At 38.4% G+C, this 17,632-nt stretch overlaps 1 protein-coding gene across 5 annotated transcripts in view; it reads right to left on the reverse strand.

The window, feature by feature from the left end:
• Positions 1 to 17,632, reverse strand: part of LOC128248022 (uncharacterized) — a 251,462-nt gene that overhangs the window by 36,619 nt on the left and 197,211 nt on the right. For 2 of the 5 annotated variants that reach the window (XM_089354399.1, XM_089354402.1), the window contains 4 exons: positions 14,847 to 15,431; positions 9,019 to 9,101; positions 5,738 to 6,393; positions 1,645 to 1,825 (listed from right to left, as the gene is read on the reverse strand). In XM_089354399.1, coding sequence (XP_089210525.1) covers positions 1,645 to 1,825; positions 5,738 to 6,393; positions 9,019 to 9,101; positions 14,847 to 15,431 — 1,505 coding nt within the window. The remainder of the gene's footprint in view (positions 1 to 1,644; positions 1,826 to 5,737; positions 6,394 to 9,018; positions 9,102 to 14,846; positions 15,432 to 17,632) is intronic. The other 3 variants (XM_089354400.1, XM_089354403.1, XM_089354401.1) reach the window with 2 other exon arrangements.

The raw sequence follows: 17,632 nt of genomic DNA on the forward strand, positions 1-17,632 counted from the left end.
CTTTTTCAGATGAATACTTCAAACCATTTCATAATTGATCTAGTTTCGTACCACCTTATGAGATTGAGACTTAGCCCTGTTACGAGCCCTAGGAATCATGAAGCCAAAACTTAATCTGGTTTCAATGGTATAAAAGAGACTGAGATTACAACACACCCGCTGAATGGGATGCTAGTCCTTTGCAGGGTTAACTTCCTAACTGTTGCTGGAACTCATTTACAGTTGTGGAGTAATGTAAAATGAAGTATTTTACTCAAAAACAGAATACACTGCCCAATCTAGGAATCAAGACCATGACCTTACAAAAGATATTGAACTAAGTCCATTGAAATGAAAGACTATTTTGAGTTCAGGTACAGTGAGAGAAATCATCATCATCGTTTAATGTCTATTTTCCATGCTGGCATGGGTTGAATAGTTTGACTGCAGACTGGAGAGTCAAGAGGCTGCACCAGGCTCCAATCTGATTTGGCAGGGTTTCTACAGTTGGATGCCCTTCCTAATGCCAAACACTCCAAGAGTGTAGTGGTTGCTTTTTATGTGCCACCAGCATGGGAACCAGGCAGGCGGCACTGGCATCAACCACGTTTGGATGGTGCTTTTTATGTGCCACCGACATGGAGAGCCAGTCAGGCAGCACTTTTGCAATATAGCCATCAGGTATCAGAGCAATCAGCCTGTTTGCCTGTCTTGTAGTTTCGTTCTGTACAAAGTCAATTACTCAAAATCATCATTTTAAAACCTTGTTTGACAGGGTGAATGGTTCTCAGGTATAACTGTGCTAGGAATATTCTTATTTGAAAGGGCCCAGTGGGAGAAACATCTCTAGTAGGGGTACCAGTGCCACTTCTGCCATGACAACTACGTCATTGTGTACTGGGCTGAACACCAGCCAAATGCATGGCTGCAACAGACTGGCTGTCATCCTGATCATAGTCAGACTCACTGACATTGCTTTCATTCCCAGAATCAGAAAACTCCCTGATCCATAATAAAATATTTATCTATCATTTTTAGTGCCAACTGGCAAAAATATACAAAAACAATCATGGGATGCCAGGAAGTGAGGAGGTGGGGGTATTCCACAAACAATGCAGGCCAAAAAGCAGATGAAGCAAGCTCTGTGGTTGAATGTTCTGTTGCTAGGCAATAAGAAATTAGTTTATAAACATATACACATAGTGGCCCAAAAATTGGCCACTCAAGTTTCAACCACTGTGCATTAGTAGTTAAAAAACACCAGCCACTTATGTTGAGAGAGTTAAGCAGTGAAAACTACTAGAATTTTGTTCATATGTTTATTAGCAACTAAGCAAGTCAAAGCATTCCATCAAAATTTCATTATAGACATTCCTCTCATTCGATTTCTAATTCATATTGAAACCCAAGGTTTACACAGAAATAACTTACTTTCAGTTCCAAAATACTTCCAGTCATGACTAAGCATGTAAAATTTATTCTTTTAAAATAATATATTAAATTTTTAAAAATTACTGTCCACTCACAGCCATATTTGTTTTCGTTAAATTATCTCCCATTTTTACAGAAATAAGACCAGTTTCGAAAGGGCAATCACAAGCAACATCTATATTTCTAATTATTATCAATATGATATTTGGTTCTAATAGCAAAAATTTTACTTACAGCTACTGGTCGTGGATGGTGATTCAAATAAGTGAAGCCAGATTTACTACTGTGTGACTCATCTCCTTCTTCTTCACTGGACAATCGAGTACAACATTCTGTTGTAGTATGGGAGCTAATAGAACTGAGATTTTCCTCCTTAATATGAGCAGCAGTTGTGGTTTGATGAACATGATGACTGCTAAGAGAAGAAAAACAAATAGTCACTTTGAAAGTGGAAGTGAAAACACTCACAACAATCAGAAATAAAGCAAAAATTACCATATTTACTCATGAATATAAGGGGCATTCTTAATTTAGTTTTAACCCTTTAGCATTTAAATTGGCCATATCCGGCCAAAATATTCCATTTTATGTTCAAACTGACCAGATCTAGCTTCTCACACTTAGAATTTCCATGAAATGTCCATGCCGGTGGCACAAAAAAAGCACCATTCGAGTGCTGGGCCTCACAGAGGCAATGACAAATGACTGAGACCTTTGGTATTATGCCATGCTTGAGTAGAAGACCCATCAAGCCAAGTGAAATTATAGTCATGGTAGATACTGGTAGTTACCCATACCAGTAGCATGTAAAAGCACCCATTACACTCACGGAGCAGTTGGCATTAGGAAGGGCATCCAGCCGTCAAAACCATGCCAAATCAGACTGGAGGCTGGCACAGCCCCACAATTTGCCAGCCCTGGTCAAACTGTCCAACCCATGGACTACAAATGCTAAATGATGAGGATGATTAAGATAACACACGATTAATTCAAATCAATGTGAATAAATAAGCGTTACAACTGAAAGAGTAATCTGAATGCCAAACGGTTAAATGTTGGTACAAAATTTCTTTCCCTTCTTAGTTTTAACTTCGTTTCACGTATTCTTTGCAGCTCAAATTATTCAGTCAAAATTAAGTATAAAACAGTGTGACTTAAATACAACTAAGTACAGTCAGTATATATAATCTTCAACAAACACACATTTATCAACCAGGTTCTTTTAGCCACAACTATATTGTGTTATTTAAAAGGCTACTGATGTTTAACCTTTTTGGCACCAATCCACCTGAGACTAGCTCTGGTTCTATGATACAAATTTCTTGTTTTTAGGTGATCTAAATTAAAATTCCCACCAAAATCTCATGTTCATTTATGTTCTAAACACCATCCTAATAATAACGAAGTTATTTTACTAAATTGTTTATTTTCTTCAAAATTAATTGAAACAACTGTATTTCAACAGACGTACAGTAACAAAATGGTTCACTATCTTTTATCGTTTATTTGTTTCAGTCAATAAACTGTGGCCATGCTGGGGCACCACCTCGAAGAATTATCAGTTGAATAAATCAACCCCAGGACCTATTATATGATTTTTAATAACTGGTACTTGTTCTATCAGTGCTTTTTGCCACACAGCTAAGTTACAAGAGACATAAACACAGAGATAAAAACACACACACACACACAACAGGCTTCTTTTAATTTCCCAAATCCACTCACAAGGTTTTGGTCAGCCCGATGGTTTAGCAGAAGACACTTGCCCAAGGTGCCATGCAATGGGACTGAACCTGGAATCATGTGGTTGGAAAACAAATTTCTTACCACACAACCACAAATTTCTTCATATTGTATGAATTTTTGTGTGAAGAACACAAAATAGCCTGAAATTTAATTTACTTGCTAGTGTGAAGAAATTCCTTATCTATATATTAAACACAAGGTTGGAGACATCATAAAATTTAACTTCTATTATGCCAGCTAGTGTTTATGCCAAGAGAATCAGTCACAAGTGATCCTTTCTGTTCAGAAGTTTTATTCAACTAATGGGCCAAGCTGTTACATTGAACGAGTAGCTACATGAAACAGAACTAATCCTGTAGGAGCAGGCAGCAAAATGCATGCAAATAACATTACTACAACAATAACATCGTATCTGGAAGTGAATTGGTTTAATTTGTTTCGTAAAGAACAGCAACTAACACCATCTGTTATGTATGTTGCCATACCACTTGTCAAATAAATCATAACCTTTATTAAACAGTTCAGAATGTCATTCAAAGCTTGAAGGACTGCTCAGGTATTTTATTTACTATCAATATTTTCTGTCATTCTAAGGAGGTGGACTGGCAGAACTGTTAGCATGCTGGGTGAAATGCTTAGCAGCATTTTGTCCATCTTTATGTTCTGAGTTCAAATTCCACTGAGGTCAGCTTTGCCTGTCATCTCTTTCGGGGCAGATAATAAAAGTATCAGTTGAACACAGAAGTCAATATAATCAATTTAATCCCTCCCCTTGTAACTGGCAGAATTGTTAGCATGCCAGGCAAAATGCTTAGCATTATTTCAGCTGACTTTACGTTCATCATCAACATCAATCCTCATCGTTTAACGTCCGCTTTCCATGCTGGCATGGGTTGGACGGTTTGACTGAGGACTGGCAAGCCAGGAGGCTCCAATCTGATCTGGCAATCTTTCTACAGTTGGATGCCCTTCCTAATGCCAACCACTCCGAGAGTGTAGTGGGTGGTTTTTACGTGCCAGTTCTGAATAGAAATTCTGCCACGGTCAACTTTACATTTCGTCCTTTCAGGGTCGATAAAATAAGTAGCAGTTGAACTCTGGGACCAATGTAATTGGCTTACAGTGTTCTGAACCATTTTTTAAACTAGGGATCCCTTTGATTGCTATTTTATTCTGGCGACCCTGCATAAGCTATTCGATGCTTAAAAACTAGTTTTATAGATGCTTTTTCCCCTGAAATTTTGTTTCTCACATATTTACTTTTGTAAATTGAACTATCTTTTATCTCTTGCTTGTTTTAGTCACTAGACTATGGCCATGCTGGGGCACCACTTTGAATTTTTAGTTGAATGAATTGACCCGAGTACTTTTTTAAAAAAAAGTAATTATTCTATCAGTCTCTTTTGTGAAACTGCTAAGTTATGGGGACACAAACACACCAACACCGGTTGTCAAGCAGTGGTGAGGAAAGAAACACACACACACACACACACATACATACGGCAGGCTTCTTTCAGTTTCCGTCTACTAAATGCATTCACAAGGCTTCGGTCAGCCTGAGGCTATAGTAGAAGACAATTGCCCCAGGTGCCACGCAGTGGGACTGAACCCAGAACCATGTGGTTGGTAAGCAAGCTACTTACCACACAGCCACGCCTGCACCTATATATATATATTTATGACAGGCTTCTTTCAGTTTCCGTCTACCAAATCTACTCATTAGGCATTGGTCAGCCTAAGATTATATAGTAGCAGACACTTGCCCAAATTGCAATGCAGTGGAACTGAACCTGGAACCATGTGGTTGGGAAGCAAACTTTCTTACCACACAGCTACGCCTGCACCTATATATATATATTTATGACAGGCTTCTTTCAGTTTCCATCTACCAAATCCACTCACAAGGCTTTAGTCAGCCTGAGGCTATAGTAGAAGACACTTGCCCAATGTGCCACACAGAGGGACTGAACCCAGAACCATGTGGTTGGGAAGCAAGCTTCTGATCACACAGCTATGACTGCACCTATGTAAAACATCTGAGAAAGGCTTCTTGCTACAAATACCTCTAAAGCAAAATTCTTACATGGACCCCTGAAATACTACTGCAGGTTTCAAGTTTACTATTTTACTTGTGTGGATACCCAAAAGTTTTCTCTGGACCCTGGTTGAAAACCACTGCTCCACACAATCACCAGCCAATTCAAAACAACCTGGACAATACATATTCTGCACAACAAACAGGTGGACGTGTGCCTGGTGGTGCAGTAGAAATGCGCATGGGGCTACTGAACACTTTTAATAATAATAATGATTTCAAATTCTGGCTCATGGCCAGCAATTTTAAGGCAGGGGTAAGTTGATTAGATCGACCCCAGCACTTGACTGGTATTTATTTTATTGACCCCGAGACGATGAAAGGCAAAGTTGACCTTGGTGGGACATGAAGTGAGAATATATAAAGCCAGAAGAAATGCTGCCAAACATTTTGTCTGACCTGCCAATGGCTCCGCCAGCTCAGCCTTAATAACAACAACAACAAATACAACAGCAACAAGTAAAAAAAAAACAAAAAAAAACCAACCTCTCTGTTAATAAATTAGATTTAGAATTTTTTGATGATTTCATCCCAGAGGCAAACCATTTGTTAGAAATATTCACATGTTGTAAAGCAGCAGCATCTTTACCGTTTGTTGTTTCTGCAGTTGAATGCTTGGCTGCCCCCGAGGTTTGTGTGGTGATGGTGTTGGCCCCTGCTACGACTCCACCACCTCCACCTGCACCACTACCTGCACCGCCACCACCACCTCCTCCTCCTCCTCCTCCTCCACCGCCGCCGCCGCCACCGCCGCCGCCGCCACCACCACCACCACCACTACCACCGCCACCACCTCCTCCTCCTCCGCCTCCCACACCACCAGTGCTATTACTGTTCGAAGAAGTGGATCGGGTGGGAATCAAACTTTGGAGACCACTAGCATTCACACTCGCACTGGTATTGCTCGGAATAGTATTGGCAGTACTTGGTGTGCTGTTGCTATTTCCTGAACAATTCCCAGAGTGAGCCAACGACCCTGATGCTGGTGCTGTCTGTGCAGCCACCCTCTGTGCTGCAGCCACATACTGGGCATGTACTTTCTCTCTTTGGATGGCCTCCTTCGCAGCTCGATGATCTTTGAGGAGTTCATCAAAAGGTTTCCGGCGTCCAACCACAGCTCTCCGTAATGACAAAGCATGAGTCTAGAATTACAAAAAACAAAAAAGAACATCATTAGAAACTGGATTCATCACCAGAGACACTAATGCAGTTAATCACTCACTTAATGCTCCTTTATCACTCCTTCAGCAAGTACAGTGATGAAGACTCTGTTTTGCTGATGAGGCCAGAATAAGACCAAACATATTCAGAGTTGTCCTCTGTGCTTGCTGAAAAAAATTAACTGCAGTAGCAAGGACGGTAAAGAAGTCTGTTTTGCTGATGAGGCCAGAATAAGACAAAATATGTTCAGAGTTGTCCTCTGTGCTTGCTGGAAAATTTACTAACAACTTTAGTAAGGATGGTAGAGAAAACTCTGTATGGCTGATGAGGCCAGAATAAGACCAAACACATTCAGAGTTGTCATTTGTCCTTGCTGGAAAGATTAATAAAATATTAGTTATTGATTAATATTTTTTTTTCCTCAATACATATTTCTAATAAGCTTCTTATTTTTTTAAAAACTCTCTGCATTAAATAAATTAACACAAACCTATATTAAGTAAAAGTTTAGCCATTTATAACACGAATACTACAAGTTAAGAAGTTTTCCTTTTACCATTTCCCATTTTGACAGAACCTTTGTATTAATTGACAGAAATTAACATAAAATAACTGAAAGTCTTCAGAGGTTTTAACAATATACATTGATGGAGAACCTAATGGCTTCAAGTTCTGACACAAGGACAGCAGGGTGTTAGTCAATTACATCAACCCCAAGACTTGAGTGGTCCTTTATTTTATTGACCCCTAAATAACAAAGGTAAAGAAGACTGTAACAAGATTTTGGACTCAGAATATAAAGAGCTGGAAGGAATGCTGTTGAGCATTTTATCCAATGTACTAAAAATTCTGCCAGCTCACCAATAGCATGGGGATGGGGGGCACTTTTAAAGGGGCACCACCATTGGGTCTGCTGTAGGCAATATGTGTTTTTTGTAGGGTCTGGGGGTGGTAGGCAGCACATGCTCTAGCTACGCTAGTGCAGCTCACTGCTTTGCAATGTGGATACTATAATAAACATATTCACAGTTTTGTAATTAAATAAGCATTTGGTCTTTTAGAGGGGGCAAAGGAAACTCCATACAAATTTTGCATTCTGATAACTACTGGGTTTGTGTTACCTGGTATATAAGACCAATATAAGTCTGAAGGAGAAAATGGCACTGGCTCTGCACAAAAATACCCACAACAACAATAAAACTCTGCTGCCTTATGGGGTAATTTATTGAGAATTTATAAAAAGGCTAAGGTGGTAAACCCTTATAGAATATACAGAGAGGAACCCTAAGGCAGATATGTACAGTTATTCATAAGTAATATCTGGCATTCCTTGTGGTTCCACACGTGTCACAAACATGTATTGACTTGTCTTTCCTTCGCGGCATATCCACAAGTGGAGAGGTGGTAAGTGTACTGAAGGTGAGGCACTTGCTTCTGGAAACATCCATGGTACAGCAGAACAAGTGATTAACCTACTGTCTTAGCAGTACCCATTGACCAATAACAAAATGGGCCAATCACAGTCACCTACCCACATAACTAAAGTAATAGGCCTTAGAGACTGCTACCACTGTGATTTTTGTAATTTTTTTTTGTCTGTGGCTGATATAGCAGTTAAGTTCTTTGTATATACAACCTGTGATTTCAATTTTATTTCAATATAGAATAAGTTCATTCAATGTAGTTTGAGAAACTATAAATGCTCTAACACTGCTATTACCAGCAATGTTCTACTTTTGCAAGCTTTATGAAGCAGCTGCCATCTATATATCTATATATATAAAGAATATAAGTTGATTTAAAATATTGAAAAACTTTCAGTTTAAAAATACATTTTTTTACAAAAGCTTTTCCTTATTCAATAAATTAATCCTATATTCAAATGGTTTTCTAAAAATATCATCATCATTTAACATCCATCTTCCATGCTGGTATGGGTTCGACAGTTCAACTGGGGTCTGGGAAACCAGGAGGCTGCACCAGGCTCCAGTCTGATCTGGCAGTGTTTCCATAGCTGGATGCCTTTCCTAACGCCAACCATTCCAAGAGTGTGCTTTTTACGTGCCACCGGCACAGGGGCCAGTGGGGGCTGGCATCAACCACAATCGGATGGTGCTTTTTTATGTGCCACCAGCACAGGAACCAGTCGGGGCAAGGGGGAGAATTAATAAAAGAAAAAGATTTCCAAGTTTAACTTCTAAAAAACAGGGATCTAATAAGCTTACTAACTCAAAATGTTTTTATAGTGCTATCGATGAAACTTCATCTTCCTGAAATAATCTGAAAGTGGATAAACATGACTGGATTCATGTTTCCTCAGGCCCAGATATAAGTATTTTAGTGGAGTACAAAAAGCTGATAAAGAACTCATCGTTTATACTGTACCATCTTACCTGCAACAATATACTAATGGTACCTATTCTGCTATACTGGAATTATGGTTCACTTCCAGATAATTTAATCAGCAATCTATGTCCTTATAGACTTAGCCAAGGAAGGTATGAGAGGAAATGATAAGAGACTCATAAAATACAGTTGATATCTTAAATTAAGTCCTTCTCCCGACGATAATCTCTGGCAACCTGCAAACAAGAAAGTTGACTCACCTTACACGTCAAAGACCGGGTGCAGGGTTTACTATCATTTGCTATTTTCACACCACAATGTTTGTTAGCATCGAATTCTCGATCTGAAATTTCAAAAAACAAAATTTTTTAAACTGATTACATCATCATCATCATCAGTAAACATCTGTTTTCTATGCTGTATGGGTTGGACAGTTCGACAGGAGCTGACAAGCTAAAGGACTGTGCCAAGTCCCAATGTCTGCTTTAGCATGGTTTCTACGGGTGAAAGTCATTCCTAACACTAACCACTTCACAGAGTACTGATACCTTCTATGTGGCACCAGTACTGGTTACAGAGGCAGAAAATATTAATTCTACAAAAGATTATCACTACAAATTAAACAACATTTAACTGAATTGTATCCTTACTAAGTTGTTATTCAATTACAGTTCTTTCTCAATGAATGACACCATTCCTGCTGAGACAAGTAAACAAACCTTGCTATACCCAGAAACATCATATTTTCTGGCATACAAATTGAATTTTTGGACCAAAATTTACAGTGGAAAAAAAAAAGCATGTCAATTTATACACCAAGACGACTTTGGAGGACCAAAATTTTCATCTGAAATCCAGAAGGATTTGGAAAGACAGAGATGATGTTTGAGTTTTGTACCACATCTTTCTATACTATGTCAACTTGTAAGCAGGAAAATATGGTAAAGTCTTTTTAGTAAAAGAACGAGTAAATAAAATGATTTTATTCACTTCATCATTATCATTGTCATCATCATTTAACATTCATGTTCTATACTGGCACATTCTTCAATTTGCTAAAAGGAATCTGTTCTTACAATGTAATTAACCACAAAATAACAATTAATGATGCATATATTCAACATTAAGTTTTAATGGGTTTTTTTTTTTTCAAGATTAATCTTCTGGTGTAAGCAGAAGTCCTGCATTTTGTTGAAAACTATTTGTAAAACACAGAAATAATATATTTAATCGCATTTTATATTATGCTACCATTTGTTGTGAAGGTGCATGGCCTAGTGGTTAAGGCGTTCTACTCATCATCATAAAATTGTGGTTTCAAATCCTGGACTGAGCGGTATATAGTGTTCTTGAGCAAATCACTTCATTTCATGTTATTCCAGTCCACAAAGCTGTAAAATGAGCTCCAGTGATACTTGGGAAGTTAACCTTGAGATGGACTAGTGTCCCATTCAGGGAGGGTGTTGTAATCTCAGTTACTTATACACCTTGGAAACTGGATTAAACTCTGGCCTTATGAGTCCTGGGAGTTCATGACAGAGCTGAGTCTAAATCTTACCATTCCATAGGTAAGTTGGCAAATTTAGATATTTATATAAATCAGTGATGCAGGTAATTTTATATCTGTGTGCTTATTTGCAAAATCATTGATTCAACTGAAAAGAGAATATGATACTTATTTTGCCTACTCACTCTCTTTCTCTCTCTCTCAAAAGTAAGTAATATACCATACCAAACAGTAAAATGATATTTAGGAAATTTTAAACACATGACTAGAAACCTAGCACAATATTGCATGAGTTCAACATGAACCTTTTTATTACCATATTTTTGTTTTGCTTCAATTAATTTTGAAAACAATGAAGAATTTAGTAAAATAACTGACATTAATAATCTGGTATTTGGAACATAAATTAAATGAAATTTTGAAGGAAGGTTTTAATTTTGATCCTTATAAAATAGGAAGCTTGTATCATAGAACTGGGGTAGTCTCAGGTAGGTTTGGATCAGAACAGTTAATAATCAACATTAAATGCAACCAACAGTCGCAAAGAGTCACAAGGTTGATGCTAAACTGGGATCTATCACCGTCTTCAATGAAGACAAAGAAGTTTAAATAAAGATCAAATAGTCATTATTCCTACGAAAAATTAATAAACCTTCACTTTTTAATTGGCCAACCCATCTTCTCTGCCCACTATCCTTGTGAGAAGTTCAAGAAACAGAATCCTCGGGCCCCTCTTCCACAGGATCCTATCTGAAACAACAATCATTACACTTTTCAGCTGCATTCTTAAGTGTGACCAACTGAGGGTATAGATCAGGGGTGGACTGAGCCATTGGTCAATTGGGCACTGCCTGAGGGCCCAGAGCTCTAAAGGGGCTACACTCTACATGTTAACTCTACTAAATCAATGCTAAGGGGCCCGGTAAACAGCTATGCCCGAGGGCCCTTAATATTCTCAGTCCACCTCTGCTATAAATATTATCCAACTAACTTGTTTTTTTTCTACTTGCAGATCCCCTGCCAGTTGGGCCCCACTTGAAGAATCCATCTTGAGACTCTTTCCTCGGACATTCTATTCACATGTCCATAGTACTGGAGCTGTGACCTCTCAATGCATAGCAACTCTTGACCAGATCTTCAAGCAACATGCCTCATTGAGTAACATTACTCGAGATCCTTTGGCGAGAAACCCTTTCCGGCTACATTTAAAAAAAAAAAAAAAGCGTTTGCATTAAAGGAGTGATATTTATTTTGTAATGAGAAATAAATTTTTCTATTGGGATGAGTATTTATCTCCCTTGGCTTTCAATAAATATGCCTCTTGTTAAACAAAAAAACCATCTGCTACAGAACAGATGCCATAGTTATTCTTGATGGCAGCGTGAACTGTCGAAGTAATAGCAGTAGTAGTAGGTGGTGGTGGTGGTGGTTTGTCAAAGAAGTGACAGAGCCAGTACCTACAGCAGATAACAGGAATTAGTAACCACCAATACCTTAGTCATCCACTTAGTCATTTTACCCTTACATTTATTAATTAAATGGTCTAATTCTCAGCAAATTATATTCATAGAATGGCTACCACATCATCATCATCTTAACGACCACTTTTTCCATGCTCCCATGCATCAGATGGAATTTGTTGAGACAGATTTTCTATGGCCAAATGCCCTTTCTGTCACCAATATTTAAAAAATTTCCTTTTAGCTGTTTTAACTCTACTTTATTTGTGGTATTATCATAAATGACATTAATGACACTATTACCATCCTTCTAACATTTGTTTTTAGTTTTACGCTGGCATAGATTGGACTTTGTTTATCATCATTTTTTCCATGCTAGTATGGGTTAAATGAATAAATTACTGAAATAGTGTTTTACACTCAGATGTCTTTCCTATTATGAACCCTCAACTGATTCTCAAATAACTTTGAAGGAGCAAAGCTAAGGGACAACACTGTAGCTGGCAATAATTGGTGAAGGGGGTGAGCTGTCAGAATCCTTAGCATGCCAGGTGGAAGGTTTCGAGGAATTTCTTCCAGCCTTACATTCCGAGTTCAACATTGCCTTTCATTCTTTTGGGGTTGATAAAATAAGTAGCAGTTGAACACTGGGGGGGGGGGGGGGGTCGACTAGCTCCCACCAGCCTGAAACTACTGGCCTTGAAACCAATATTCGGTGAAGTGAAATGTAAACAAACACAGAAAAGGACACATGCATGCACACACACACACACTATGGGCTTCTTTCAGTTTCCATCAAAACAAACTCGCTTGCAAGTCATTGGTTGGCCCAAAGCTATAGAAGACATGTAGTGGGACTGACCCTTAAAACTGTGTGAGTGAAAAGCACACTTGTTAACCACACATAAGCAAAAGAAAAGAATCTGATTGGATACTAAACACTCCTATTTGCCATTGGGTTTAGTGTGTAGATACAAAAATTTAGATTGTGATACTCTTAATACTGACTATTAAATTCTGTATGATGTTGACTTGACAAATTGTTGTGTTAAATGAATCACTAAATTTTAATAACTGACAATTAATTTCGGTTGATGCCATGTTAAAGTTTTGAACATTGTATTTTAATTTTTGCGAATAATCTTAACACTAGAAAATTGAATATTTTTGTTTAGTTACTTTCGTTAGAGAACAACCAGCTTGAGGATAAAAGTGGGGGGGAGAGAATTAATAAGAATTATCATCATTATCAATTAACATCTTGATATGGATTGGGTGGCTGAAAGGATCTGCTTTGGCATCGTTTCTATGGCGAGATGCCCTTCCTTACACCAACCATTTTACGGAGGTACTGGATACTTTTTTCTTAGCACCAGCATAGTGAGGTCGCCTAGTAACTTGCAAGAAAGAGCTCTTGACCGAGAGGGACGGTGCAGCAGTGATGGGGGGGGGGGTAACTTTGTGCCAGATGTTGAGGGGCTAAAGTATGTTAGAACAGGAATAGGTGTCTTGCTAGCTGCAATGAGAAAAAGGATGGTAGCAATGAGGTGTTAGGGTGTACCCACAAGGAACAAAAAGGTGGATGTCTACTAAAATAAGCAAGAACAAATATCTACTTTCAAGAACTGGGCAAGTCCTTTTTCTTGAAGCCCCTTCAGGTCGAAGTTGGTGGTGAAAGATATTCTGTGATGTATCCTGATGAATAAGGACAAGGAAAAGGAACAATTGTGTGGATTGACTTAAAGCAATGAGCCAAAGGAGGGTGTTTAATCTATTAAAATTGGCAGTGGATCTCCATCAGTTGGATGAGGAGGATTTTGCTGTTTGATCAACTGAATCACCAGCTCCTGAAAGTGTAAATGAGCGTGAATTCCAGACATGTGTCTCTTTATTTACATTTGAAGGATATTTGTCCTCATCTTGTTTGTTGTCAAAAATGCTGCACAGTGCAAACTGTCCTGATGTGCTTGTACAATTTAGGGTTGCACATGATTAGCAATCACAATCATGTACAACCCTAAATTTGTACGGTAGGCGTATAGTTGATTGAATTGTCCCTTGTGTATTACTGGTATCTATTTAATTGACCCCCACCCCATCCCACCCCCTACAAAGTCAACTCTGGCAGAATTTTAACTCAGACAAAGCTATAATACCAAATACTGTGAAGTATTTAGTGCATGAATCTATGATTCTTGATAATAATAATTCTTTCTGCTATAGGCACAAAGAGCTTGAAATCCTGGCAGAAGGAGCTAGTTGTTTACATCAAACCCAGTACTCGACTGGTACTTATTTTATCGACCTCGTAAGGATGAAAGGCAAAGTTGACCTCAGTGGAATTTGAACTCAGAATGTAAAGACAGACAAAATGCCGTTTAGCATTTTGCCTGACATGCTAACAACTCTGCCAGCTCACTGCTTTAATAATAATAATAATAATAATCCTTTCTGCTATAAGCACAAGGCCTGAAATTTGGGGGGGAGGGGACTAGTCAATTACACTGACCTCAGTGTTTCACTGGTACTTTATTGGCCTCGGTGGAATTTGAACTCAGAACATAGCGATGGATGAAATGTCACTTAGCATTTTGCCCAGCATGCTAATAACTCGGCCAGCTCATTACTTAATTTGATAATAATGATAATAATTGTTTGTAAGATGGCAGAGAGCCACCAATTAGGGGTGAGAAGAAAAAAGTTGATTACATTGACTTCAGTAGCTGGTAGGTACTTTTATTATTATTGGCCCCAGAAAAATGAGAAACAAAGAGGCCCTTGGAAGAATTTGAACTCAGAATGTAAAGCACCAAAACTAAACCCCATAATGGATTCAGTTTGGCATTTTAATGATTCTCCTCATCTGCTGCCATGGTGATGATGGTGGTGATGATGACAAGAGTGAAAGTGGTGAAGATTAGAAATTATTAATATTATCAACAGAAAAATAAAATAATATACAATTCATTTGGTTTGTTGCACCAAATGAGTCACATATGATGGATGGATGGATGGATGGATACACACACAATATATATATATATATATATATATATATATATATATATATATAATCTCCCACCCCCAAACATGGTATTTTAGCTTAGAAAGACATTCTAACCTTTACAGGGTAACAATTTTTCTTTTTTCTGCGGTTTTTGACAAACAATTTTGTTGCAACAGTTCTGATAAGCCATGGCGTTGGGCAGAGGTAATGCTGCTGAGCAATCTCTACTTGTGGTTGTAGTAGAAGAGGCACCAGCCTGAGCAGCAACAGGAGGAAGAATGGGCGCAGCATCTTTCAGAGTTCCATTCGTAATGGCGGGTTTCACACTACATTGGTTCGGGGTTGAAGCGACACTGTCGGAACTGCTCGAGGTGGCGAAGTTAGTATTAGCATTAGTATTAGCACTAACATTACTACTATTGGTGTTATTGTTGACATTATTAGGGGTACTGTTTGAATTGGTGTTATTAAGAAAAGGCTTCTTGACTGGTAGTTTCTCCGGCATTCGTTCCACTTTGACCACTGGCATGGCATGGTTTTTCTCCTTACTGGCGGTGGCATTGACTTTGGAATTGTATGGTGGAGACACAGTGCTTAGTAACGACGATGGTAATTGCTTTACGCTTGCTTTTGAACGGAACTTGGAAGATTGGTATAATCGCACACAGCTTTTGGGGTATTTTTCTCCATGCCGTATTGCTGCAAAATAAGAAAAAACAAAAAGGCATCAGATAAAAATGTAAAACATTGCTAGTTCAAACATGTAAAACATCACAAATATACGATTTTGAATTTATTATTTTTTTTACAAGCAAAGAAAAATATAAATAATTATTGTTGATATCAGCATTACTGTTTCAAACTAAACTGAATACAAATTGATCGGTCCCACAAACTTAGAGTGTGCATGTGAAGGTCATGAGCATTGCCCCTTCCCCTAGAAGGGACCATTAGAAATAACGATAATTATAATAATTCTTTTTTACTATAGGCAGAAGACTTGAAATGGTTGGGGGAAGAAGTAGTGGATTACACTGACCCCAGTACTCAACTGGTACTTGTTTCATTGATCCTAAAAGGATGAAGAGTAAGGATTACCTCAGCAGAATTTAAAGAACCCAAAAGAAATGCCATCAAGCATTCTGTCTGACACTAACAATTTTATCAGGACACTGCCCTTCTTTCTAATTTTGGCACAAGGTCTGCAATTTTAAAGGAGGGGATAACCCCAGAGCTCAACTGATTCTGATTTTATTGGCACTGAATGGAAGGAAGGCAAAGTCAACCTCAGTGGAATCTGAACCAGCTGACTGATCCCATGTCGGTGGCACATAAAAAGCATCATTTGAGCAAGGTCATTGCCAGTGCTGTCAGACTGGCCCTTGTGCCAGTGACATGTAAAAAGCACCCACTACACTCTCAGCGTGGTTGGTATTAGGAAGGGTATCCAGCTGTAGAAACCTCTGCCAGATCAGATTGGAGCCTGGTGCAGCCTTTTGGCTTGTCAGCCCTCAGTCAAACCGTCCAACCCATGCCAGCATGGAAAGCAGATGTTAAACAACAATGACAGTGATGAACGTAAAGCACCAAACCAAATGCTGCTAAACACATTATCTGGCATAGTAATGATTCTACCAACTCACCACCTTTTTTTAATGGTAATAATGCATATATACCCCACCAGGATGGGATGCCAGTCCCTTGCAGGATTACTTTTTGCCAGCTGAGTAGACTGGAACAACATAGAACGCAACCCATCACCCAGTTCAGGAATTGAAACCACAATCTAGTGATCAGGAGTCCAACACCCTAACCACTCACTAAACCATGCACCTCCACAATAATATTAATAATGATAATAATAATTGTTTCTATTATAGGCACAAGGCCTAAAATTTTGGAGGTAGAAGGTGTAAGTTAAATACACAGATCCCACTACACAACTGGTATTTATTTCATTGACCGTGAAAGGATGAAAGGCCAAGTTGACCTTGACAGAATGCAAAGAGAGAAGAAATGTTGCTAAGCTTGCCGCCTTTCAGTAATAATAATAAGAAGAAGAAAAGACTAAGTTCCATTTTGGTTTCAGCTGCAATTTATTCCTGGCAACCACCTTCATTAATTATCCCTTAAGCTTCGTTAGATCTTATAATAGATTCTTTTTTATTTTTGTTGTAATATGAAGATGCCTTATCCACTTAAAATGTTTAAAAGAAACAGCGACGCCTTTAAATGGAAATGTTTTAAAAAGACAACATTTACAACTCTGTTAATGGCTACAACTAACAAAACAAACAAAACATTAATATTTCACACAATTCTCGCTGCACCTTTCCTCTAATCATGTTTTAGGCTGACAACAAACTAATCTGGTTGACCTGATTTAAAAAAAACAACATATCTTTCCTAAGTTCATAATATTTCCACCCCACCAACCTCATCTGTGGCCCTACCACCACCACCACCACCACCACCACCACTACTCAAATGCCATATCCTCCCTTCCTTTCAATGAATGTAATGTATACCTCCTACCTACTGACAGTTTACAAAATAGATATTATTACAGTACAACTACCAAATAAACAGAATCAAACAACCAGCAGCGTAATGGCTACTTCATTTGCTGCTCAATAAGGAACTAAATTTCACAAATAAATATGATGAGGATAATATAAAAATAATCCCTTCTACTGTAGGCACAAGGCCTGAAATTTGAGGGGAGGGGACTAGCCAATTACATCAACTCCAGTGTTTCATTGGTACTTAATTTATCGACCCTGAAAGGATGACCTTGGCGGAATTTGAACTCAGAACACAGCAGAAGATGAAATACCGCTAAGCATTTTGCCTGGCGTGCTAATGATTCTGCCAGCTCACTGTCTTTGATAATAATAATG

Source organism: Octopus bimaculoides, chromosome 6 (genome assembly GCF_046866305.1).
Source record: "Octopus bimaculoides isolate indiv1 chromosome 6, ASM4686630v1, whole genome shotgun sequence".
Taxonomy (NCBI): Eukaryota; Metazoa; Mollusca; class Cephalopoda; order Octopoda; family Octopodidae; genus Octopus; species Octopus bimaculoides.